The 26,104-nt window shown below is 40.6% G+C and overlaps 2 protein-coding genes across 5 annotated transcripts; one reads left to right on the plus strand and one right to left on the minus strand.

Annotated features, from left to right (window-relative positions):
* Window positions 1-915: 915 nt before the first annotated feature.
* On the plus strand, window positions 916-21,559 carry LOC110502722 (nucleolar RNA helicase 2). Of its 3 annotated transcripts, none has more exons than XR_016491050.1 (16): window positions 941-1,122; window positions 2,074-2,319; window positions 2,683-2,826; window positions 2,953-3,025; window positions 7,233-7,405; window positions 13,511-13,628; window positions 14,468-14,653; window positions 14,810-14,955; window positions 15,546-15,695; window positions 19,092-19,210; window positions 19,345-19,503; window positions 19,622-19,783; window positions 19,899-20,252; window positions 20,409-20,543; window positions 20,727-20,771; window positions 21,086-21,559. XR_016491050.1 is itself a non-coding variant. In XM_021580974.3 (14 exons), exons 1-14 carry the CDS (start codon window positions 1,039-1,041, stop codon window positions 21,317-21,319), a joined length of 2,250 nt encoding a protein of 749 aa, XP_021436649.3. In that variant the 5' UTR covers window positions 916-1,038; the 3' UTR covers window positions 21,320-21,559. The 3 variants fall into 3 exon arrangements, 1 of the variants encoding a protein (XP_021436649.3); XR_016491051.1 differs by having other exon boundaries at window positions 19,092-19,175; XM_021580974.3 differs by lacking the exons at window positions 19,092-19,210; window positions 19,345-19,503 and having other exon boundaries at window positions 916-1,122.
* On the minus strand, window positions 21,047-25,118 carry irf1a (interferon regulatory factor 1a). Of its 2 annotated transcripts, XR_016491052.1 has the most exons (10): window positions 25,018-25,118; window positions 24,429-24,556; window positions 23,948-24,047; window positions 23,103-23,282; window positions 22,912-23,004; window positions 22,610-22,762; window positions 22,435-22,487; window positions 22,205-22,298; window positions 21,937-22,072; window positions 21,047-21,261 (listed from the first exon to the last, which is right to left on the minus strand). XR_016491052.1 is itself a non-coding variant. In XM_021580977.3 (9 exons), the coding sequence occupies exons 2-9, from the start codon at window positions 24,513-24,515 to the stop codon at window positions 21,993-21,995; spliced, it is 840 nt and encodes a 279-aa protein (XP_021436652.2). In that variant the 5' UTR covers window positions 24,516-24,556; window positions 25,018-25,118; the 3' UTR covers window positions 21,738-21,992. The 2 variants fall into 2 exon arrangements, 1 of the variants encoding a protein (XP_021436652.2); XM_021580977.3 differs by lacking the exon at window positions 21,047-21,261 and having other exon boundaries at window positions 21,738-22,072.
* Window positions 25,119-26,104: the final 986 nt, after the last annotated feature.

Raw genomic sequence — 26,104 nt, forward strand, 5'->3', positions numbered from 1 at the left:
AGATCCTAGAATTGGATCCAGTTTCTTTACTGTTGGGTCTCCCTAGTAGGCATGTTACTTCTGTGGGTAAGAGGAGGCTTTACAACATCCTTACCTTCGCAGTGAGGAAAAACATCATTTTACAGTGGATTAGTGATAAGGTTCCTTCTATTAAAGATTGGCATAAGATACTATTTGAATGGGTGCCTCTGGAATATCTGACATGTACAGTGGGCAAAAAAAGTATTTAGTCAGACACCAATTGTGCAAGTTCTCCCACTCCTACATTGCATTCTAAAACAGACCAGTTCTACAAAGTATGGGAACCTTATCTAAATTACCTAGAACCTGAGGTATCCACTATTATGCTGCAAGGATTCTCTTAGAATGGTGGGGATCTATGTATTTCAGAACTACACTGTACGTTCCATGTGTGGAACCTAACTTCTTGGTTTAAACTGAGCTTTTTTGTTTAATTTCTGTTTGTAAGTTTGTTTAAAATGTATGTATTGAGAAACGCAATGATGGGGATGGGGTGAGAGAAGCACCGAGCGTGAAGAGGAAAATGGTGTACGTATGTATGGGTATGTACGTATGTATGGGTATGTATGTATATATATATATATATATATATATATATACGCAGGTATGTGTAAGTGAGTGCTGTTTTTTTATTTTCTTTTTGCTTCGTCTCTGTTGTTGTATCTCTTAATATGGGTGAAAATCGCAAAATTCCAATTAAAACACTGTTACAAAAACCATCATATGTCTGCCAGTTGAGAAATTAACATGTATGGAGTCCAAGGCGCATAAAGCACCTACAAAGAATACATGAATCTTTGTAAACTAAATAACAAGTTTAAAGTTCCACATCAAGTTTAAAGTTCCACATCACGGCGTGCAAGTTGCATTGTACTGGCTTCCAATGGGAGGTCCATTCTACCTACTTAATTTCTATGCTTGTAAAAGGTCTACCTCAACACAGTCGTGTCGTTCCTTTCTGTACGTGTGCCCGTAGGGTTAGCTAGTGTCCACTCGAAGGGAAAGCAACCGAAGAAGATGCCATCAAATATTATTTTTGAAACAGAAGACATCGGGATGGAAGGAGAACTGGACATTAGTGCGGGCAGTACGAAACCCAAAGTAAGTAAAATAGAACACAAATAGCTGGTTGTTTGCTAAAACAGCCGAAACTGCGTTAGCACCGCCTGCTAGCAGCTACCGTAGTTTGCTAGTTACATTCTACAGCCGCATGGTAACTAATTTAACGTTGTCATATGGCTAATATTATTGCCATTACGCTAGCTAGAGGTAAGGAAAATACAAGTTGTTCGAGATTGAAATAACTGTAGAAAGTAGCTAGCGCCGCACATGACATGTTCATTGCTACCAGTGTACGCAGCCTCGTGCCCATGACGCGTGTTTAGCTGATCTTTATAACAGAAGGATCAACGTGCCTCGGCGTTCTCTGGTACAGTCACATCCTATCAATTTGTGCTACGTCAATGTGTGCCACTTGATGACGTTGCTGGACATGTTGCATTCTAATGCCACGTTCAAGACAACTGGGAGCTCGGTAATCTCCAAATTCAGTGCGTTCAAACAACAGGAAACTCGGACAAAAACGGTCTCTGACTGGGAAATATCGATTTGAACGGTCATCCAATTCGGTATTCCAACTTGGGAACTCGGCCCTCTTTCTAGACCTCCGATCTGAAGATCACTGACGTCGTGATTTGACTTCGTGTTTTGAGTACTCAATTGTTTTGAACGCGGCATAATACCACGTTCTCATGCTAGTCAGAACTAGGCAACTCAGACATGTCCGACGATCTAAATGGTTTTAGTTAGGCACTCGTGCCGCGTTCATTCAGGTAGCAAGAGTCCCAGTTCCAACTATCACTTGAACGCAACATACCTAGCTAGTCAGCATTGAACTTGCAACTATGTATACAATACAGTACGTCAATAGTGATCCATCTGTCATTCTACTAGGTTCAAGTTCACCAGCGCTGTGATGTGGTTATACGTTGATATAGCTTGCTACTATTCTTACCCCTTAAACTAATGCATGGCGCACTGTTTGGTTTGTAGAAAGTAAAGGATAAGAAGACCAAGGAGGGGAAGAAAATCAAGAAACATAAAACAGTTGTTGAAGAGGAACCTGACTGTGAACCTGTTCCGAAGAAGAAGAAGAAGAAGAAGAAGAAAGAAAAGGTGGACAAAGCAAATGGGGATGTGAACAAATCCATTGATGTGAATGGTAATATTGAATCACATTTGAAGAACAACACATCTTATTCCAATGAGGAGTCTGCAGACAATAACAAAGCAACTGAGGTAACTTGTAGTGTTTTGTTAAAACATTCCTTCACTTAGTATTGCGTTACAACGGATGGGTATTGATTTATTTTGATATTTACATTTTATTCATTTAGCAGACACTCTTATCCAGAGCGACTCACTCAGTAGTGAGTGCATATATTTTCATACAGGTCCTCCATGGTAATAGAAACCCACAACCTTGGCGTTGCATGTGTCATGCTCTACCAACTGAGCTAAACGGGATATCTCTTATCAAATCCATTATTTCCGCTTATCTTAAGATAGGAATGAATATAATCATTTTATAATCAAATGTTAATTAGTAATCACCATGGCAAGGCATCTTTTTACCATGTTCCATTTTGTCATTACCAACAGAAAAAGAAGACGTCAGAAGAAGTAGTTGTCAACAGAGTGTTGCCTAAGACTCCCACGCTGATCGCACAAACTAATGGACGTTCCACGACGACAACTCCAGCACAATCAAGCGAAGACTCTGGCAGTGACGGTGAAAAAGAAATTGTGAGTCTTTCCCAGTGACGTTCTCATTCATCAGTGAAGATGTAGCATGGTGGTTTGTGGAAAAACAATTTAAATGAGTATAAGAACATTGTATCAGTGTGTTTCTTTTCTTTTTCATGCCTTTAGGAAACACCAGAACAAAAAGAAGGAGCCTTTTCAAACTTCAGAATCTCCCCCAACACCATCAAACTACTTCAAGGTAATTTTCCTTGTTTGTAAAAATTTTTGTCAATTAAAAAAAATATGTCTTCTATTATTTAATCAAATGTTAATGGTCTCATACTTATGTTTAGCAGATGTTAATGCGAGTGTAGTGAAATGCTTGTGCTTCTAGTTCCAACAGGGCAGTAATAACTAACCATTTCCAACAACTACCTAATGCACACAAATCTAAAGGGGTGAATATGTACATATACAGTTGAAGTCAGAAGTTTACATGCACATTAGCCAAATGCATTTAAACACAGTTTTTCACAATAACTGACATTTAATCAGAGTAAAAATTCCCTGTCTTATGTCAGTTAGGATCACCACTTTATTTTAAGAATGTGAAAATGTCAGAATAATAGTAAAGAGTGATTTATCTCTGCCTTTATTCCTTTCATCACATTCCCAGTGGGTCAGAAGTTTACACACACTCAATTAGTATTTGGTAGCATTGCTTTTAAATAGTTTAACTTTGGGTCAAACATTTCGGGGTAGCCTTCCACAAGCTTCCCACAATAAGTTGGGTGAATTTTGGCCCATTCCTCCTGACAGTGCTGGTGTAACTGAGTCAGGTTTCTTGGCCTCCTTGCTCGCACAAGCTTTTTCAGTTCTGCCCACACATTTTCTATAGGATTGAGGTCAGGGCTTTGTGATGGCCACTCCAATACCTCGACTTTGTTGTCCTTAAGCCATTTTGCCACAACTTTGGAAGTATGTTTGGGGTCATTGTCCATTTGGAAGACCCATTTGCAACCAAGCTTTACCTTCCTGACTGATGTCTTGAGATGTTGCTTCAATATATTCCCATCATTTTCCTGCCTCATGATTCCATCTATTTTGTGAAGTGCACCAGTCCCTCCTGCAGCAAAGCACCCCCAAAACATGATGCTGCCACTCCTTCACGGTTCGGTTGGTGTTCTTTGGCTTGCAAGCATTTTTTCCTCCAAACATAACGATGGTCACTATGGCCAAACCGTTCTACTTTTGTTTCATCAGACCAGAGGACATTTCTCCAAAAAGTATGATCTTTGTCCCCATGTGCAGTTGCAAACCGTAGTCCGGCTTTTTTATGGCGGTTTTGGAGCAATGGCTTCTTCCTTGCTGAGCGGCCTTTCAGGTTATGTCGATATTGGACTCGTTTTACTGTGGATATAGATAATTTTGTACCTGTTTCCTCCAGCATCTTCACAAGGTCCTTTGCTGTTATTCTGGGATTGATTTGCAGTGTTTGCACCAAAGTACGTTAATCTCTAGGAGACCGAACGTGTCTCCTTCCTGAGTGGTATGATGGCTGCGTGGTCCCATGGTGTTTATACTTGCGTACTATTGTTTGTACAGATGAACGTGGTACCTTCAGGCATTTGGTAGTTGCATCCAATGATGAACCGGACTTGTGGAGGGCCACAATGTTTTTTCCTGAGGTCTTGGCTGATTTCTTTAATTTTTCCCATGATGTCAAGCAAAGAGGCACAGAGTTTGAAGGTGGGCCTTGAAATACATCCACAGGTACACCTCCAATTGACTCATATTATGTCAATTAGCATATCAGAAGCTTCTAAAGCCATTACATACTTTTCAGTCATTTTACACGCTGTTTAAAGGCACAGTCAGCTCAGTGTATGTAAACTTCTGACCCACTAGAATTGTGATACAGTGAAATAATCTGTCTGTAAACAATTGTTGGAAAAATTACTTGTGTCATGCACAAAGTAGATGTCCTAACCAACTTGCCAAAACTATAGTTTGTTAACAAGGAATTTGTGGAGTGGCTGAAAAGGGAGTTTTAATGACTCCAACCTAAGTGTATGTAAACGTCCGACTTCAACTGTAAATATGTATATATATATTTTTAACCTTTATTTAACTAGGCAAGTCAGTTAAGAACAAATTCTTAATTGCAATGACGGCCTAGGAACAGTGGGTTAACTTCCTGTTCAGGGGCAGAACGACAGATTTGTACCTTGTCAGCTATATGAACTTGCAACCTTTCGGTTACTAGTCCAACGCTCTAACCACTAGGCTACCCTGACGATGAGCGATGGCCGAGCAGCATAGGCAAGGTGCATTAGATGGTATAAAATACAGTATAGACATGTGATGTAAGATATGTAAACCTTGTTTAAAGTGACTTGAGACATTTTTTAACGTGTCCAGTGATTGGGTCTCAATACAGTATGTGATATGAGTAATGTAAACTATGTAGGCATTATTTAGATTGACATTGTTTAAGGTGACTAGTTATCAATTTACTTAAAGGGATATTTCTGGATTTTCCAGTGAAGCCCATTTATCTACTTCCAATCAGACTCATGGATACAATTTTTTTCTTTCTTCATTCAGTAAGTTGAGGTACAGTGCCTTGCGAAAGTATTCGGCCCCCTTGAACTTTGCAACCTTTTGCCACATTTCAGGCTTCAAACATAAAGATATAAAACTGTATTTTTTTGTGAAGAATCAACAACAAGTGGGACACAATCATGAAGTGGAACGACATTTATTGGATATTTCAAACTTTTTTAACAAATCAAAAACTGAAAAATTGGGCGTGCAAAATTATTCAGCCCCTTTACTTTCAGTGCAGCAAACTCTCTCCAGAAGTTCAGTGAGGATCTCTGAATGATCCAATGTTGACCTAAATGACTAATGATGATAAATACAATCCACCTGTGTGTAATCAAGTCTCCGTATAAATGCACCTGCACTGTGATAGTCTCAGAGGTCCGTTAAAAGCGCAGAGAGCATCATGAAGAACAAGGAACACACCAGGCAGGTCCGAGATACTGTTGTGAAGAAGTTTAAAGCCGGATTTGGATACAAAAAGATTTCCCAAGCTTTAAACATCCCAAGGAGCACTGTGCAAGCGATAATATTGAAATGGAAGGAGTATCAGACCACTGCAAATCTACCTAGACCTGGCCATCCCTCTAAACTTTCAGCTCATACAAGGAGAAGACTGATCAGAGATGCAGCCAAGAGGCCCATGATCACTCTGGATGAACTGCAGAGATCTACAGCTGAGGTGGGAGACTCTGTCCATAGGACAACAATCAGTCGTATATTGCACAAATCTGGCCTTTATGGAAGAGTGGCAAGAAGAAAGCCATTTCTTAAAGATATCCATAAAAAGTGTTTTTTCAAGTTTGCCACAAGCCACCTGGGAGACACACCAAACATGTGGAAGAAGGTGCTCTGGTCAGATGAAACCAAAATTGAACTTTTTGGCAACAATGCAAAACGTTATGTTTGGCGTAAAAGCAACACAGCTGAACACACCATCCCCACTGTCAAACATGGTGGTGGCAGCATCATGGTTTGGGCCTGCTTTTCTTCAGCAGGGACAGGGAAGATGGTTAAAATTGATGGGAAAATGGATGGAGCCAAATACAGGACCATTCTGGAAGAAAACCTGATGGAGTCTGCAAAAGACCTGAGACTGGGACGGAGATTTGTCTTCCAACAAGACAATGATCCAAAACATAAAGCAAAATCTACAATGGAATGGTTCAAAAATAAACATATCCAGGTGTTAGAATGGCCAAGTCAAAGTCCAGACCTGAATCCAATCGAGAATCTGTGGAAAGAACTGAAAACTGCTGTTCACAAATGCTCTCCATCCAACCTCACTGAGCTCGAGCTGTTTTGCAAGGAGGAATGGGAAAAGATGTCAGTCTCTCGATGTGCAAAACTGATAGACATACCCCAAGCGACTTACAGCTGTAATCGCAGCAAAAGGTGGCGCTACAAAGTATTAACTTAAGGGGGCTGAATAATTTTGCACGCCCAATTTTTCCGTTTTTGATTTGTTAAAAAAGTTTGAAATATCCAATAAATGTCATTCCACTTCATGATTGTGTCCCACTTGTTGTTGATTCTTCACAAAAAAATACAGTTTTATATCTTTATGTTTGAAGCCTGAAATGTGGCAAAAGGTCACAAAGTTCAAGGGGGCCGAATACTTTTGCAAGGCACTGTAGTTTAGCACAATGACTGGAAGTATATTCTATCTTTAGCGAATTTGTGCTAATGCTATTTAGCAACTTCCTTCAAACTGCACGCAGAGACATAAAAATCCATAAATCCATCGGACTCTGGGGATGTAGATAAAGGGATTAATTGCCAAAATCCTGAAATATCCCTTTAATTTCTGGTAAAACAACTTTAATCCACTAACCTACATGTTAACTTTATTTTCCCCCTAGCACGAGGCATATCTTTCCTCTTTGACATCCAAACCTTCAATTCAGTGTATGAGGGAAAGGATGTAATTGGTCAGGCAAGAACAGGCACTGGCAAAACATTAGCTTTTGCTATTCCGCTGATCGAGAAAATCCAAAATGACCCGGATGACAAGAGGTGGGGCAGAGCCCCAAAGGTAGGTCTGCTGCGGATTCTGCCATAAAATATTCTGCGTTTTCTGTTCGTGCGAAGATGTTGTCAATTACATATTATCACTGAGTAGTTTGGGTCCTGGATGCTGATGGGCTGAAACAGCATGCCAGCAGTGTGTACAGTGCCTTAAAAGTATTCACTCCCCTTTACTTTTTCCACATTTTGTTGTGTTACAGCCTGAATTTAAAATTGATTAAATTGGGATTGTTCTTCTCACTGGCCTACACATAATACCCCATAATGTCAAAGTGGAATAATGTTTTACATTTTTTTTGACAAAATAATTAAATGAAAGGCCGAAATGTCTTGAGTCAATAACTCTTTTGTTATGGCAAACCCAAAGTTCAGGAGTAAAAATGTGCTCAACAAGTTACATAAATTGTATGGACTCTGTGTGCAATAATGGTGTTTGTCATGAATTCTGTAACCCACACATACAATTATCTGTAAGGTCCCCTAGGCGATCAATGAATTTCAAACACAGATTCAACCACAATGACCAGGGAGGTTTTGAAATGCCTCCTACAAAAAGGCACCAGTTGAAAGATTTCTATCTCAGCAAAAAAAAAGAACCGTCCCTCTATCAGGACCCGGTCTTTCAAAGATAATTCGTAAAAATCCAGAACTTCAGATCTTCATTGTAAAGGGTTTAAACACCGTTTCCCATGCATGTTTAAAACCTGTTCCGCTAGCGGAACCCCCCACCCCCAACATTCCGCTGAGAAGGCAGCGCGGGATATTCAAAAATATTTTGGGGAAATATTTAACTTTCACACATTAACAAGTCCAATACAGCAAATGAAAGATAAACATCTTGTTAATCTACCCATCGTGTCTGATTTTAAAAATGTTTTACAGCGAAAACACAACACATTTATGTTAGATCACCACCAAATCCAAAAAAACACAGCCATTTTTCAAAAGCCAAAGATAGTCACAAAAGCAGAAATAGAGATAAAATTAATCACTAACCTTTGATGATCTTCATCAGATGACACTCATAGGACATCATGTTACACAATACATTTATGTTTTGTTCGATAACGTGCATATTTATAGCCATAAATCTCGGTTTACATTGGCGCCATGTTCAGAAATGCCTCAAATATCCGGAGTAATTACAGAGAGCCACGTCATATAACAGAAATACTCATCATATACTTTGATGAAAGATATATGATTAAAGATACACTTGTTCTTAATGCAACCAGTGTCAGATTTTCTTTTAAAACTTTACGGAAAAAGCATACCATGCAATAATCTGAGACGGCGCTCAGAGGTACACAACATTTCTCCGCCATGTTGGAGTCAACAGAAATTTGATCTTTCATCAGAATGCAGTGCCAGGAATGCTAGTTCCGCAATAACTCGTTGTTTTCTTCGAAAATGTCCATTACTAGTGTCCAATTAGCTACTTTTTCTAGCGCGCTTAGTTCACATGTCCAAACGCTGGCGCCAGTCCAGGCGAACTCGGACGGAAACTTCAAAAAGTTATATTTCAGGTCGAGTAAACTGGCCAAATTAAGTAGAGAATCATTCTTCAGGATGTTGTTATCATATATATATATATATATATATATCCAATAACGTTCCAACCGGAGCATTCGTTTTTGCCTACAGTGTAATGGAAAGCATGGCGATATCATGAGAAATGCGCCTGACCAGGAACTGGCATTCTGCCAGACCACTGACTCAAATAGCTGCCATCCGGTCCCACATTACACTAGAGGCTTCATTCCACATTCTACTGACTGTTGACATCTAGTGGAAGGCGTATGAAGTGCGAACAGATCCATATCTTACTGGGATGTGAATAGGCGATGAGTTGAAAATCAGCCAGCCCCAGAATTTCCACTTCCTGTTTGGAAGTTTGCCTGCCATATGAGTTCTGTTATACTCAGAGATAATTCAAACAGTTTTAGAAACTTGAGTGTTTTCTATCCAATAGTAATAATAATTTGCATATATTAGCATCTGGGACAGAGTAGGAGGCAGTTCACTATGGGCAACCAATTCATCCGAAGTTAAAATGCTGCCCACAATCCCTAAAAAGTTAATGAACCATAAACAATTAATGAACATGCACCTGTGCAATGGTCGTTAAGACACTAACAGCTTATAGACGGTAGGCAATTAAGGTCACAGTTATGAAAACTTAGGACACTAAAGAGGCCTTTCTACTTACTCTGAAAAACACCAAAAGAAAGATGCCCAGGGTCCCTGCTCATCTGTGTGAATGTGCCTTAGGATGAGGGCATGAGGACTGCAAATGTGGCCAGGGCAATAAATTGCAATGTCCGTACTGTGAGACGCCTAAGACGGCGTTACAGTAAGACAGGATAGACAACTGATTGTCCTCTCAGTGGCAGACCACGTCTAACAACACCTGCACAGGATCGGTGCATCCGAACATCACACCTGCGGGACAGGTTACAGGATGGCAGCAACAACTGCTCGAGTTACACCAGGAACGCACAATCCCGCCATCAGTGCTCAAGACTGTCTGCAGTAGGCTGAGGTAGGACTGTGGGCTTGTAGGCCTGTTGTAAGCCAGGTGCCTATGTACCTATGGGCACAAACCCACAGTCGCTGGACCAGACAGGACTGGCAAAAAGTGCTCTTCACTGACGAGTCACGGTTTTGTCTTACCAGGGTGACGGTCGGATTTGTGTTTATTGTCGAAGGAAGGAGCGTTACGCTGAGGCCTGTACTCTGGAGCGGGATCGACGTGGAGGTAAGAGGTTACAGGTAAGACATCCTCCTCCCTCATCCGCCTACCCTTTCTGCAGGCTCATCCTGACATGACCCTCCAGCATGACAATGCCACCAGCCATAACGCTCGTTCTGTGCGTGATTTCCTGCAAGACAGGAATGTCAGTTCTGCCATGGCCAGCAAATATCCCGGATCTCAATCCCATTGTGCACATCTGGGACCTGTTGGATCGGAGAGTGAGGGCTAGGGCCATTCCCCCCCAGATATGTCCGGGAACTTGCAGGTGCCTTGGGGGAAGAGTGGAGTAACATCTCACAGCAAGAACTGGCAAATCTGATGCAGTCCACGAGGAGGAGATGCAGTGCTTAATGCAGCTGGTGGCCACACCAGATACTGAATGTTATTTTAGATTTTGACCCCCCCCCCCTTGTTCAGGGACACATTATTCCATTTCTGTTAGTCACACGTCTGTGGAACTTGTTCAGGTTGTCTCAGTTGTTGAATCTTGTTATGTTCATTCAAATATTTACACATGTTAAGTTTGCTGAAAATAAACGCAATTGACTTTTTTTGCAGAGTTAAAAAAAATATATGTATGTGTTTTAAAGCAGACATTGAATATCTCTTTGAGCATGGTGAAGTTATTAATTACACTTTTGATGGTGTATCAATACACCCAGTCCCTACAAAGATGCAGGAAACCGCCCAGGGATTTCACCATGAGGCCAATGGTGACTTTAAAACGGTTACAGAGTATACATGGCTGTGATTGGAGAAAACTGAGGATGGGTCAATGACATTGTAGTTACTGTACAATATTAACCTACTTTGATGGAGTGAAAAGGAAGCCTGTAGAGAAAAAAAAAATATTAAAAAACATGCATCCTGTTTGAACAAGCCATTAAGGTAATACTGGGAAAAATGAGGCAAAGTAAGCAACAACAAAAAATGTCCTAAATATGAACTGTTATGTTTGGGGCATTTCTAATACAACACATTTCTGAGTACCACTCTCCATATTTTCAAGCATAGTAGTGTCATGCCATGTCATGTTATGGGTATGCTTTTCATTGATAAGGACTGGGGAGTTTTGCGGGATAAAAATAAACTGTATAGAGCTAAGCACAGGAAAAATCCTAGAGAAGAACCTGGTTCCGTCTGCTTTCCACCAGTCACTGGGAGAAGCAGGACAATGACCTAAAACGCAAGGCCAAATCTACACTGGAGTTGCTTACTAAGATGACATTGAATGTTGCAGTGTTACTCTTTTGACTTATATCTGCTTGAAAAATCTATTGCAAGACTAGCAATGATAAACAACCAATTTGCCAGAGCTTGAAGAATTTTGTAAAGAATAATCCAGGTATGCAAAGCTCTTATACTTTCTCAGAAAGCCTCAGCTGTAATCTTTCCAACAATTGTTTACAGACAGATCATTTCACTTATAATTCACTGTATCACAATTACAGGGGTCAGAAGTTTACATACACTAATTTGACTGTGCCTTTACAGCTTGGAAAATTCCAGAAAATGATGTCATGGCTCTAGAAGCTTCTGACAGGCTAATTGACATAATTTTAGTCAATTGGAGGTGTACCTGTGGATGTATTTCAAGGCCTACAAAGTGCCTCTTTGATTGACATCATGGGAAAATCAAAATAAATCAGCCAAGACCTCAGGAAAAAAAAATTGTATACCTCCACAAGTCTGGTTCATCCTTGGGAGCAACTTCCAAACGCCTGAAGGTACCACGTTCATCTGTACAAACAATAGTACGCAAGTATAAACACCATGGGACCACGCAGCCGTCATACCACTCAGGAAGGAGACGCGTTCTGTCTCCTAGAGATTAACGTACTTTGGGACAAAAAGTGCAAATCAATCCCAGAACAACAGCAAAGGACCTTGTGAAGATGCTGGAGGAAACGGGTACAAAAGTATCTATATCCACAGTAAAACGAGTCCTATGTCGACATAACCTGAAAGGCCGCTCAGCAAGGAAGAAGCCACTGCTCCAAAACCACGTAATAAAGCCAGACTACGGTTTGCAACTGCACATGGGGACAAAGATCGTACTTTTTGGAGAAATGTTCTCTGGTCTGATGAATCAAAAATAGAACTGTTTGGCCATAGTGACTATCGTTATGTTTGGAGGAAAAAGGGGGACGCTTGCAAGCTGAAGAACACCATCCCAACCGTGAAGCACGGGGCTGGCCGCATCATGTTGTGGGGGTGCTTTGCTGCAGGAGGGAGTGGTGGACATCACAGTATAGATGGCATCATGAGGGAGGAAAATGATGTGGATATGTTGAAGCAACATCTCAAGACATCGGTCAGGAAGTTAAAGCTTTGTTGCAAATGGGTCTTCCAAATGGACAATGACCCCAAACATACTTCCAAAGTTGTGGCAAAATGGCTTAATGACAACAAAGTCAAGGTATTGGAGTGGCTATCACAAAGCCCTGACCTCAATCCTATAGAAAATTTGTGGGCATAACTGACAAAGCGTGTGCGAGCAAGGAGGCCTACGTTCCTGACTCAGTTACACCAGCTCTGACAGGAGGAATGGGCCAAAATTCACCCAACTTATTGTGGGAAGCTTGTGGAAGGCTACCCAAAACGTTTGACCCAAGTTAAACAATTTAAAGGCAATGCAACCTAATACTAATTGAGTGTGTGTAAACTTCTGACCCACTGGGAATGTGATGAAAGAAATAAAAGCTGAAATAAATAATTCTCTACTATTATTCTGACATTTCACATTCTTAACATAAAGTGGTGATCCTAACTGACATAAGACAGGGAGTTTTTACTAGGATTAAATGTCTGGAATTGTGAAAAACTGAGTTTAAATGTATTTGGTTACGGTGTATGTAAACTTCCGACTTCAACTGTATGTAAATCTATTTAATCTGTTTTGAATTTGGGCTGTAACACAACAAAATGTGTAATGTCAAGGAGAATGAATACTTTCTGAAGGCACTGTGTATCAGACAATATCCCATAGGTATGAAGCAAATCTACTTGTTTGCTGTTATATTCATGTTCGTAATCGATTTATAATTGCAGTAAGGCCGAAAATCTTTACACTCTCTTTGGATAATTCATTCCAGTCATTTAAAGGTTAACAGCAGGTATTTTGCATGTAAGTTTAAGTATTTTGATATGTTCACAAATCTACAAAACAGACGTTTTACATTTTTGGGGGTATATGGCCAATATACCTCACCCCCTCGTGCCTTATTTCTTAAGAATAGTTTTGTGGAGTGTATATAATATTTTGACCAGAAGGCTTCTGGAACGCTTTATGTTTCTCATTAACCGTTTCTCTTTTTTTTTTTATAAAAAAAAAATATATATATATATATATATAAGGTTCTGTGCCTTGCTCCAACGAGAGAATTGGCTATTCAAGTAGCCAAGGATTTCAAGGACATGACAAAGAAACTGTCTGTTACCTGTTTCTATGGTGGGAGTTCCTACAACCCTCAACGTGAGTAGTATTCCTGCAATTGATCTGGTACAAAAATGTGGCTTCATTGCAAAGTGCCTATTATTTACGAGTGGCTGCGGATCCGACCTTTCAGAACATTTCTTCCCAACGGTTAAAGGTTCCGAAGTCTGCGCATGTGCCGGACCCTCACTCCACACACACTCGTAGAGATAACGCTACTCTGGCAGATATTGCTTCTTTATTCAAGTTAGATCAAAGCTTAATAATGATCACATAAGTATTCTACATAATATAACAGGATATAATACCACAGTATAATGTCAGTGTAAGATTTTTTTTTAAAACACCACCCATTTCTTAGTAAATTTTAAGATGACTGTGTGAATGTTCGCATTTTTCTCATGTGGCCACAACAGCGAGCGAGGCAAAATATGTGCTTTGATTGAAACTTAACATTGGTAGGCTATGCTACAGTTTGTTAACACCATCAAAATCACTTCCTTCACATAATTCAAAACAACATTGTAGGCTACTTCGAATTTGTAGCTTATAGCTAAAGTAGATCTAAGTGCATATCCCCATGAAACTGATTGAGATCAAATTATTGATATACAGATGCTGCGTGGATGTTTTACCGGTGAAATTTGAAGAATTATCATCCACAATTGACAGTGAGAAACATGAAGTGAGGTTCTCTACGGGTAGAGCAAAAGTAGAGAATCCCACACATGCACATAAGCCACACGACCCCAGCCGCCGGGAAGCGGGGTCCAGAAAAGTCAGATCCTCAGCCTTATCTTTTGGGTGAAAAGTAATACTGTAAATTGCATATGGTGAAGTTGATCATATTTGTGTAAAATTGTTTTTTCCCCCCTCAGTTGATGCAATCCGCAGTGGCATCGATGTCCTAGTGGGAACTCCAGGTCGTATCAAGGACCATCTACAGAATAACAAACTGGACTTGTCACAATTGAAGCACGTTGTATTAGATGAAGTGGACCAAATGCTTGATATGGGCTTTGCAGAACAGGTGGAGGAGATACTTTCTGCATCTTACCAAAAAGGTAATGAGACGTTTTCATATGGGATTGTTTGATTTAGGCCATATACTGTAGGTTTACCTTAGGTTGGATGGGAGGCCTTGATAGTATACCTCATCAGTAGTACTGAGTCAGACGATAGTAAATGCACACATCTGATCCAATGTTTTCTGTGTGCAGACTCTGAGAGCAATCCCCAGACCCTGCTCTTCTCTGCCACATGCCCACCATGGGTGTATGTTGTGGCAAAGAAGTACATGAGGCCAACTTATGAGCATGTGGACCTCATTGGCAAAAAGACCCAGAAAGCTGCCACCACAGTAGAGGTAACAAAGAAAAAATATGTTATGCTTTCAACAATTATCTTTTATTTTGATTGACAATGGTTTCCACTTTGGTTTAAACATTGGTCATACTTCAGATTAATCAGATATAAATGTTGACCTTTGAAATTTACATTTTAGAAAGCAAATGTATAATGTATGCCTTTTTCTATTGAGTAATGTGAAGCCACTAGGCTGCTATTAATACTTTTTTTCCTGGTCATGGAAATTTTGTTAATTTCTTAAGCATGATTCTTAAGAAATGTACAGCAAGTTTCTTAAATATCCTACTTGCTGAACCAGTTTCCTCTGGCTAAAGCTATGTGAGCCTTAAAGCTATGTGAGCCACATTTTTGCCACTTCTGACACTCACACGCAAACTAGTTTCCATATAGCAGAGATATTTAACCTGCCTACATGCCATCTATCTTACCTTCTGTGGTTCATGTCAATCTGGTAAAATACCACACAATACTGACTTGGCAGTCATTTAAAAATGTTTTTAATTTGTTATGTTTGGTTGTTATGTTTGGTTCAGTTTTGTCGTTATCAGCTAATTATTAAACGTTATCGGTCTCTTGCTCCCCACCCAGCACCTTGCCATTGCGTGTCACTGGTCTCAGAGGGCTGCAGTCATTGGGGATGTGGTCCAGGTGTACAGTGGCAGCCACGGCCGCACCATCGTCTTCTGTGAGACCAAGAAGGATGCCAACGAGCTGTCAATGAACACCTCCATAAAACAGGTACCAGAAACATGCATAGCGTTTATATTTTATTTTGTTACACAGTGCATACAGAACATTTGTTAGGTATGACATTGATACCAGGATCAGAGCCAGTCCTGACCTCACAGGGGCCCTAAGCAAAATTCTGCTAAGGGGCCCTCCTGCCTGACCCGGGAGCCATGTAAACCATTTGCCATTGTCACACCTGACACCCCAGTGCTCCCACTACAATCCTCCCTCCTTTAAAACAGTTTGCTCCATCTGTCAGTCTAAGAATAAGTAGACCTATACAGAATGAGGAATAAACAAACAATATTTATTGAATATAATATTTCCTATAGAATCTTAAGATAAGTGAATATTAACATTAACATAAATAAGGAATTGTAGAAAATATAAAATGGCGAAAATAATAAAATATAACACTGAGCTTTGGCTCTGCTGCCTGGTAATTAGTCCAGTCCTCACAATATTATACAATTAGCTTTGTCTATACAATGTGAACATAAGCCTATAGACCATGGCTGCAGCTATAAGTATCAAAATAGTAAAATAAAAAATATACAACTGTGTGATTAACTTTGGTTCCATCTACAGCTTGGGCATTTTCAGCATGGACACCAGTCTATCTGGACTGTCTGGAAGAAATTAAGAAAGTATGTCACATAGTTAGTTAAGCAGTCGTTTACACAAATGCACTTCTGCCATACAATCTTAAATGTTACTAAGTGTGTAAACATTTGAATGTTTGAATTAAAATCTTAACATAAAAATAATCCTCTTCTGCACTTTATTGAGGCAAAATCATCAATTATGTCATCATCATGATGGCCAAATGACTCAAACGTTTCTGTGACATGGAAGACCTAGGGTAGCTTTTTGATGAGCTTTAATTTTGAAAAGATCAGGTACATTCTGAACCTCGTGTGCCAGATCCATTCCACTGACGTCACAGTCATCTCTGAAGGTTATAGTGTTTTCAACTTCCATGCAGTGAGCCTTTAAAGATCAACGGAACATCTGAGAGGCAGTGCTGAAGTTCAGCAGCACTCCATATTTGGTTTTCACTTGGTTGAGTGTTTCAAATCTCATCCATGGACATCCATGGATGTCCATGGATGTCACAGCAGAGTCGTCCACAATGTTGAAGTAGTTGACTTCAAGGTTTTTCAGTGCATCAGTCACTGGTTATCAGGAGCCTCATAGCTGAAATGCCCCTTGCTGTTTCTCAGTCTACTCTCTTTCAGAATAGCCGCCATATTAATTTCTTCATAAATGCTTTTGGCTGTTGTCTGGGCCTCAGCGAATCCAGTTTTCCGGTATGTAGTGAGCGGGGCCTTTGCTTTTGAGATTAAATTCACTGGTGGAGCTTGTTCACCTTGTTTGTCATTCTCATTATCTCACCATACGAAACAGTAATTCAAGAAGCGGTAGGACCTAACTTACTCTGCAAGTGCTTCTGCCTCCACTTTGGCCACAGGATTGTTGATCATCTGTCTGGCTTCCAGTAATGCCTCCCGACCCGCAGAAGCCTGATACCTGATTGCATGAACACTTTGGAGCCTACTCTCTCATCATGTCACTCCGTGACTTCACGGTTATGTTCACATGTTTCTTCAAAACACTCCCATCTTTGTGTTCTCAGAATAATGGACATTTGCTCCTGGTGACTGTCAGGTGTACAGTCCAAGATAATGGAGAAGTTCTTTGAGTCTCTTACTTGAGTCACTTTTGCTTCCAGAATCTTGTCACTCACAATCTGTACCAGCTCATTCTATGCGCACTTTCCAAGGTAATGAGCATGTGTTTCTCCATCTTTAATTTTGCTGAGATGATTTTCAAATTTTGCCAGTAATTCAACCTCTTTTAGGAAGTTTCCATTATCTGGTTGGAAGAGTTTGTCTGATGAACCCCTGAATGCTATATTTCTTTCAGCCAGAGACTGGGTGATACTTATTAAATGTGTAAGGACATCCGGCCATCTCTTTCTTCCAGCCTCAAATGGTCATTTGTATCTGGTCAAGAGCCTGTTCCCGACAGGCGCAGATCAAGTTCTCTCCACTTAATCATATTATCTGTGTGTTCAGGACTACCCTCATGGTGTTTCAGAATGGTGTTGATATTTGACCAGACATTCAGGCCTTCCTTTATTTTGTATTAGAAAAGAGCTTACAGCAAAAACAATACACAGTGTAGTTTTTGAGTATGAAAGCCAGCTCCTGGTAATCTTTTCCCCATTTGACAGCTGTCTCTGTAATAAGCCTGAATGGAAACCTCTTCTGGACTTGTCTTTAGGGTAAGACAAATTCAGTCCTGGTTTGAATGGACCTCTGCACACTAAGTATGTTAAGACTGGGGGCCAACTCTGCTGTGTAATTTGGTGGAGCAGCAACTGTTCTATTAGGGTCTGAGCAGCTTGTATCTGATACTGGCTGCACACCTCTGGTTGTGTTAGTACTGGCTGAGGCTGCCTGTACTTCACCTGGACCTGTGTTAGTACTTGCTGAAGACGGTTATATTGGGTCTGTGTTACTATTTGCTGAAGCCAGCAGTACTGGGTCTGTGTTAGTACTTTCTGAAGCTGCCAGTACTGGGTCTGTGTTAGTACTTTCTGAAGCTGCCAGTACTGGGTCTGTGTTAGTATTTTCTGAAGCTGCCAGTACTGGGTCTGTGTTAGTATTTGCTGAAGCTGCCAGTACTGGGTCTGTGTTAGTATTTGCTGAAGCTGCCAGTACTGGGTCTGTGTTAGTATTTGCTGAAGCTGCCAGTACTGGGTCTGTGTTAGTATTTGCTGAAGCTGCCAGTACTGGGTCTGTGTTAGTATTTGCTGAAGCCGGCTGTACTGGGTCTGTGTTAGTACTGACTGAGGCTGGATGTGGATCAACAGGATGGATGGACTGAGTCTGTGCTTGAACTGGCTGATGATCCAGCATCTCCTCTACTGACAAACTTAAGCATAGTACCTGTAAATTATAGGTAAAATTAATAATAGTATTGTTATCAGCTGCATCAGGCCCATTTAAACTGGCTCCCCCAGATTTCCTTTTATACAATTTCAAATATAAAATACTGGCTGAATACTTGATGGTTATTATTTACTGAGTGATGTGCATCCATATTGCTCAGTATGCCCAGCTAATCAAGATTTTAAATTCAATATATAAATCAATGTCAACCTTGACTGAGAGACTAGATAATAATTGTCTTGTTTTAAAATGATGTGCACCTATGAGGAGTGCCATCACGCCCATATATTGTCTGGATGGGCCCCACAGAGGTTGCTGCTGGAAAGCGCAAGTTTCATTTCGTGCACGTGAATGGTTATCTTTTCCAAGCTGAAGTTTATAAACACCATTGCCCGTTGGCGTTTATCAAACGTAATAAATAGTTGTATTTCACTCTCACTTTTGTCAGGCACAAAGTCACAGGACACAGCCCTGGAAGTGGCTGGCAAGCAAGCAAGACAAAGACAGACCAAGAGATGCACTGCCCAGCGAGGTTAGCAAGACAGACAGACTAGAGAGAGATGCACTGTAAGCTAGCACATCAACTTAACATTCATGTTATTTGCTGACATCAATATTGGAGAGGAGAGAACACAAGTTTACCCGATTGCTGTTCCCTCAATTCACTCTCATTGTTTTTTTTCTTCTTCTTTCGTGACCAGAAGGATAGTTCCGCTTCATCCTCTCATTGAAGTTGTAAACATTGACACCCACTTTGACACGAGGGGGAGGCGGGGCCCTTGCGTAATTTGCAGGGTCCTACGCAAATTGCGTAGTGAGCATATAGGGCCACCCGGCTCTGACCAGGATAAACATGGAAGGTTAGACCTTGAGATTTAAATTACATTGAAAATGAAGTGAGGTAGTTGACTTTATTTCTAATGGGTTCATTGGCTGATTTATTATCTGACTGATTGTGATAAATGTTGAATGTTACAGAGTTCCCAGTCACTTCATGGGGACATTCCTCAGAAGCAGAGGGAGATCACATTGAAAGGCTTCAGAAGTGGCACCTTTGAGGTCTTGGTGGCCACCAACGTTGCTGCTCGTGGGTTGGACATCCCAGAGGTAGACCTGGTCGTGCAGTGCTCACCCCCAAAGGTAGACAAATGCTGTGATAACTGTTAGTTTGCTCTTATACCTGTGTAGTAACACTTTAATCGATCTAGTAAGAACAATGTATTAAAACATTAATGTTGCTTTGACCCTCTACCAGGATGTGGAGTCATATATTCACCGGTCAGGTCGCACTGGTAGGGCTGGCAGGGCAGGCGTCTGCATCTGTTTCTACCAACGCAAAGAGGAAGACCAGCTCCGATACGTAGAGCAGAAAGCAGGCATCACATTTAAGAGAGTTGGAGTGCCCACTCCCAGTGACATCATCAAATCCTCCAGTAAAGACGCAGTGAGGTTTTTAGACTCTGTGCCTCCCCAAGCCATTGAGTACTTCCGTGTGGCTGCTACCAAGCTGATTGAGGAGCGTGGGGCCGTGGATTCCCTGGCTGCCGCCCTGGCACATATATCAGGTGCCACTGCCCTGGAGCAGAGGTCCCTCCTCAACTCTGACGCTGTGAGTGTTCAGGCTCTACTAACTCACACATTCAGTGCCATTTATATGTAGCGATTGAATAATGAATGGCATGTAAATGCCCTGAATGGTTTAAAATTCATCTTGAATGGTTTGAACTTATATTTAATGTTCATGTTTGTTGTTCAAACCTTCCAGGGCTACACCACAATGACAATGAACTGCTCCCAGGAGCTGCACAACATTGGCTGCGCTTGGCGTGGTCTAAAGGAGCAGCTGGGAGAGGAGATTGACGATGTGATCCGGGGGATGACCTTCCTCAAGGGAAAAATGGTAGGCTTGTCATTTAATGTGCCTCAGTTCGGGAGGGGACAGGTGACGTCTCTGTTTTCACCTTTGAAATAAAACCACCCTCATTCAATGTTGGTACTATAATGACAATACTATTGAGACTGTAATTGACTTGCCTAATGTTAAGTGAAAATATTTATATTATGAGTGAATTTTGTTTTGCAGGGAGTCTGTTTTGATGTTCCAGCTCACAAAGTAAAGGAGTACCAAGTAAGTAGAAAGCAGAGATACCTTTCCTCTTAACTGTGAGAAATTGGACACATGTAAAAGGCTTGGTGTAAGGTGACTCAAAGCTAAGAGGAGCAATTATCCAAGCCCTTTTTTCAAACTGAATTTTCATCGTGTGCAGTTTGGAGTATTATTTCCCCAGCCGTACTGTCAAGCTTTGTATGAGTGATGCTACTCCTCAAATTTCACAACAAAAGCAATCCCTCCTTCACAAAACAACAAATGTAGATAATGTGGTTAGTAACACAGAGACACTATTGTACTTGTGGTGACCACTCCAGTTTTATTTTCCTCAGGATGCATGGCAGGATGGTAGGCGTTGGCAGCTGTCAATCGCCACAGAGCTCCCTGAGCTGGAGGAGAAACAGCGCATGGGTGGTGACCGTGGATACGGACGCTCGTTCAGTGGACGTGGTGGTGGAGGACGAGGGGGTGGCCATGGCTTCAGAAACGGCGGCGGTGGTGGTGGCAACTGGAGAGGAGGTGGAGGCAGTCATAAACGCAGCTTCAGCAGTGCATTTGATTATTAACCACAGACTTCCCGTTCTCTGGACTGATGACATGGCTGTCTGTTTCCTGCACAGCAAGCTGGTGGTTTTTACTGGTGTTTGTGAGACTGGCCATCCCTGGCTAACCCTGTGCCCGAAAGTATATCCCCAAAATATGTATGAGCTGATTGCTTTGCAATTATATATTTCACTATCTCTACTTGATAAACTCATTCATTGGAATGATATGTTTTTTCATTAAAGGTGGTCTGAGGAATTAAATGGTTGTCTGCTCTATTTTCTTTTTGTACCTGCTCCTTTATATTCTAAAGAAAGAAATTATTCCATGGACATTGCTTCATGCATCTCAAAGGGCATTTCCTGAGATACTGTGCTAATACTCTCAATTGAAGTTTATAGAAGAGTTTGTAGTTATAATGAAAACAACTTTAAACATATAGGCCTTTTGTCAATTTAAGTTTAATAAAAGGCAAACATTTTAGGGGGAAAAAATCTATTCTACAATGACAGTTCAGCTTAATGTGATTAACTCAGTTTTTAATGTACTGTATGTGCTCAACTGCTTGGTCAGAGTCTTACAGTTCATCTGAATACAGCATTATATAATTGGGCTTGGCTTGGAAGAGAAATGTCTCCACCTTTTTCAGGGATTTTAGCATGGCAGTCTGTTAGATGCATGTTGCTCCCACTCGTCTTATAGAAGTGGTCTTTGCTGTGCACTGTGTGTGTAGCAATCGGTCTGTACAGGATACCCCAAGTAATCCATATCCTCACCTGTAGAGTGGAGGATAAACATATTGAGAAGAATTTCCCACCCAAAAAAGTTAACCATATCTGAGGAAATTATTTTAAAAAGTTGTCCGTTTAGAGAGTAAAGAGAAAGTAGGCAGTAGCCAAGTGCCTTACAGTAACAGTCCACCCAGCCGTTGGCTGCTGCCCTCCAGCTTCTGTTTTCATTAGACTGGCTCCAGTGCTCTATGGTTTTTAGGTGATCAACTATCTGCAGGAGCACATATCACTGGTTTAAAATTGTAGATGCATGGAATGTCATTTTCATTTGTGTACATATATTAGCCGTATTAACGAACTTACAAATGACAATTCTGAAATTACAGAAACTTCAACTGCTAGTTTACCTTGAATACAGCCTCTGCTTGCTCATTGTCGTCAGTGGTAGTATCAGATCTTTCTGTGTACGTAAAAATAAGGCCATGCATAAAGTTATTTCTAGAAAGAAAAAAAGTAATGCGCTTGAACTACTTTTGTATGTACATACATTGGCACTTTACCTATATACATAGCAGCTCTTACCATGCACTTCAGGTGTTAAGGATGACTGGTGAGAGTAGGACTGTTCTGGTGACTGTTCATCCTTTATGGTGTTGTAGGGAGGGTAATTGTCATTGACATGAAATATACCAGGGCTGTGACTGGCCTGCCCACCTCTATACTTCAGGAAAACCTCTATGGAAACAGAGGTGACTGATGCTTAATTAAACATTGAATTTGACAGACGGCTTGATACCAAGAGAACCCAATCCATTGATCAACACGCCATAAGAGAATGCAGGACAGTGACTTTCTGCCAATAGACTGTAGTTAGTTGTCCCTACCTGCAAATCTATCCAGTGGCGCACAAGAACCCGTGTGAGTTTCTGAGAGGGAGATCAGACTTTGTTTTATGGCAACATCTGACTCCTTTAGTCCTAGACAGCAACAAAGTAAATATGACTGTCCTTATTATCACTGGGCTATATTCCGTCATTGAGATGTTTACTCTTGATAGCTTTCTAAAGCTACTCACCTTTTCTTTGTTTGGTCATTTTAATAACAGGCAGCATCATGTAAACCCTGAAAGCATTACTGCCCTTCTTGATGCTCTTGTCTTGTAGCTCTTTCACATCGGGTAAAGAGTTCAGGGCACATCGGAAGTTGGCTTTCCATGTCTTCGGATCAGGCTTGTCTATTCCAGGTTTGTATCTGCCTTGAACCAAAAGGATAAAATTAATTAATCTAAGGAAAACTGTGAACGGTGTCATTTTAAATACAAGCAAGGATGAGCAAGTATTGTTTTATCCCAAAGGTTCTCACTACTGACTTGGAAAACATGCACAAATAGGTCAATTTGTTGCCCTTGTCAGTACAGATTTTTTTTTCAGCAATTGATAAAATCATCCATATTTACAACAATGGAAATGGATTTTCCCATCCATAGATCTGAATATATCATAAAAATTTTGTTTGACTTGTGTGACGTGTCTACAGGCAGATGGCTTTTCAGTGTTTCAGTTGCTATGGCCATTGAACATTGAAGATGAGAATAAGGCTCAAATCTTTGATAAGGTTTAATCCACAAGGGTGATGTAAAAATGCAGAACTCTGTTCTTTAGGTCCATGAAGTGGATATTTAGTGCTGACCTGGATGTATTATAATTTATAATATCAAGTATCAGTGACAAATATTGGAGCAAGCAAACTGATACATTTGCTGCTATTCTAACTTGCTTTAGAGATGTGATAAATGCACTTTACCAGCAACGGACCATGCGAAACTTGGGTATACATAATACCTTCATATCATGGTGGAAGAGAGCTTTTCATGGTGCAATCAGAGAGCTTTGTCCATTGGTGTCTGAACTTGCTTCTTACCTGTGTGTATCGCCCAGTTTCGGAACAAAGTGGCGTCCTTGTCTATATTCCAACCATGTCGAGCCGCATGCTTCCAAGGAATCTGAAAAACTTGAGCTGTCTAAAGTTCAAAGCAGAGTAGTCCAAATGGTAAACCTTTTATCTTTTCATATCTGGACTGTGACAAAAGCAGCATATTCCCAAAAGAAAGAAGTGAGACTTCTATTAGAAAGGGGACTTAAATTATATTGGTTATAACCAGAAAGATATTTCACTTGAGATATGAGACCTGTTGGATATGGACTTAAGCATTTTCTGGTGTGAGTGAAGTCTTACATACAAATCTTGCTTATGTTAGATATTTTGTATCAGACGTTGGACTTAAATGCATTTAAGTGTACAGTATAATCATACTACAAATGTACAAGAACAAAAGCAATGACAATCTGGATTATGACATTTTTGTTGTACAATTATTTAAACATCTGAAACAATGTTTTACCTCATCACGCCAGGTGACCCCTGGGTATTTCCCTGACTGTATCTGCTCCTCAAGCCAGGGTCGCAGTCTTAGACGACCTTGATGCATCTTCTAATGAACCTAGGGTTGCAGTCTGCCTGACTTCACACCTGACATTCAATAAAACACATTTTGTATCTAAATGTATTTGTATTGTGTTCAACTATATCAACGTCATGTCCAGGGGATTCAGCATTCAGAACTGTGCTTGATGAGTGAGTATGTGTATGTTCTGGTGATTATAAAATGAGGTGAGGAATGACCCTAAATAGTCAGGTGAATCTCTCAAAGATTAAAACAAATAGAAATAAAAATACTGCATGACAGCTTTTTTCTTAAACGATCCCACTCAACTAGTTATACAACTGACTCAATTCTGCAATCACCACACTGTTTAGAACATGCCCGATTTTGTCCAACTAGACTGCTTTTCAGAAATGAACCAGACCATGCTTAATAATGACTGATGTCTATGTTTTGTGATCCTTATCCTTTCACATTTGACTATAATTGATCCCCCATTGATCCCCACACTGTTTAGAATAATCCTGATAATAGCTACTTCACTAACCTGCGCATGGAATCCTCAAACCTCCTGTGTGCTCACACTGACGGGTTTCCTTAAACTACCGGTGCACACACTGACAGGTAGCTAGGTTTCCTGAGAAGTGCATTGTAATTTCAAGGAAACTATATTACACCCACACAGCACCCTTTAAGGCCCCTCCTCTATGTACAGTGGAAAGAAAAAGTATGTGAACCCTTTGGAATTACCTGAATTTCTGCATAAATTGGTCATAAAATTAGATCTGATCTTCGTCTAAGTCACAACAATAGACAAACACAATGTGCTTAAACTAATAACACACAAATTATTGTATTTCTTCTTGTCTATATTTAATACATAATTTAAACTTTCACAGTGTAGGTTGGAAAAAGTGTGTGAACCCCTAGGCTAATGACTTCTTCAAAAGCTCAGTCAGCTAACCATGAGTCCAATCAATGAGACGAGATTGGAGATGTTGGTTAGAGCTGCCCTGCACTATAAAAAGCACTCACAAAATGTGAGTTTGCTATTCACAAGAAGCATTTGCCTGATGTGAACCATGCCTTGAAGAAAAGAGATCTCAAAATACCTAAGATTAAGATTTGTTGACTTGCATAAAGCTGGAAATTGTTACAAAAGTATCTATAAAAGCCTTGATGTTGATCCATTCACGGTAAGACAAATTGTCTATAAATGCAGAAAGTTCAGCACTGTTGAAACTCTCCCTAGGAGTGGCCGTCTTACAAAGATGACTGCAAGAACACAGCACAGAATGCTCAATGAGGTTGAGCAGAATCCCAGTGTCAGCTAAAGACTTAAATCTCTGGGACATGCTAACATCTCTGTTGACGAGTCTACGATACGTAAAACACTTAACAAGAATGGTGTTCATGGGAGGACGTCACGGAAGAAGCCACTGCTGTCCAAAAAAACCATTGCTGCACGTCTGAGGTTCGCAAAAGAGCACCTAGATTTTCCACAGCGCTACTGGCAAAATATTCTGTGTACAGATGAAACTACAGTTGAGTTGTTTGGAAGGAACATACAACACTATGTGCGGAGAAAAAAAGGCACAGCACTCCAACATCAAAACCTCACCCCCACTGTAAAG

This window comes from Oncorhynchus mykiss, chromosome 23, assembly GCF_057628025.1.
Source record: "Oncorhynchus mykiss isolate SJ-2025 chromosome 23, ASM5762802v1, whole genome shotgun sequence".
Lineage (NCBI taxonomy): Eukaryota > Metazoa > Chordata > Actinopteri > Salmoniformes > Salmonidae > Oncorhynchus > Oncorhynchus mykiss.

Excerpts from the sequence above, each read along its gene's own strand:
- irf1a (XM_021580977.3), bottom strand. The coding sequence starts at position 24,515 with ATGCATCAAGGTCGTCTAAGACTGCGACCCTGGCTTGAGGAGCAGATA. Across the intron at positions 23,005-23,102 it reads AATGACCAAACAAAGAAAAG|GACTAAAGGAGTCAGATGTT; the intron begins GTGAGTAGCTTT and ends GTTGCTGTCTAG. Across the intron at positions 22,763-22,911 it reads GCCACTGGATAGATTTGCAG|AGGTTTTCCTGAAGTATAGA; the intron begins GTAGGGACAACT and ends CTGTTTCCATAG.
- LOC110502722 (XM_021580974.3), top strand. The coding sequence starts at position 1,039 with ATGCCATCAAATATTATTTTTGAAACAGAAGACATCGGGATGGAAGGA. Across the intron at positions 13,629-14,467 it reads GAGTTCCTACAACCCTCAAC|TTGATGCAATCCGCAGTGGC; the intron begins GTGAGTAGTATT and ends TTCCCCCCTCAG. Across the intron at positions 20,772-21,085 it reads ACAAAGTAAAGGAGTACCAA|GATGCATGGCAGGATGGTAG; the intron begins GTAAGTAGAAAG and ends TATTTTCCTCAG.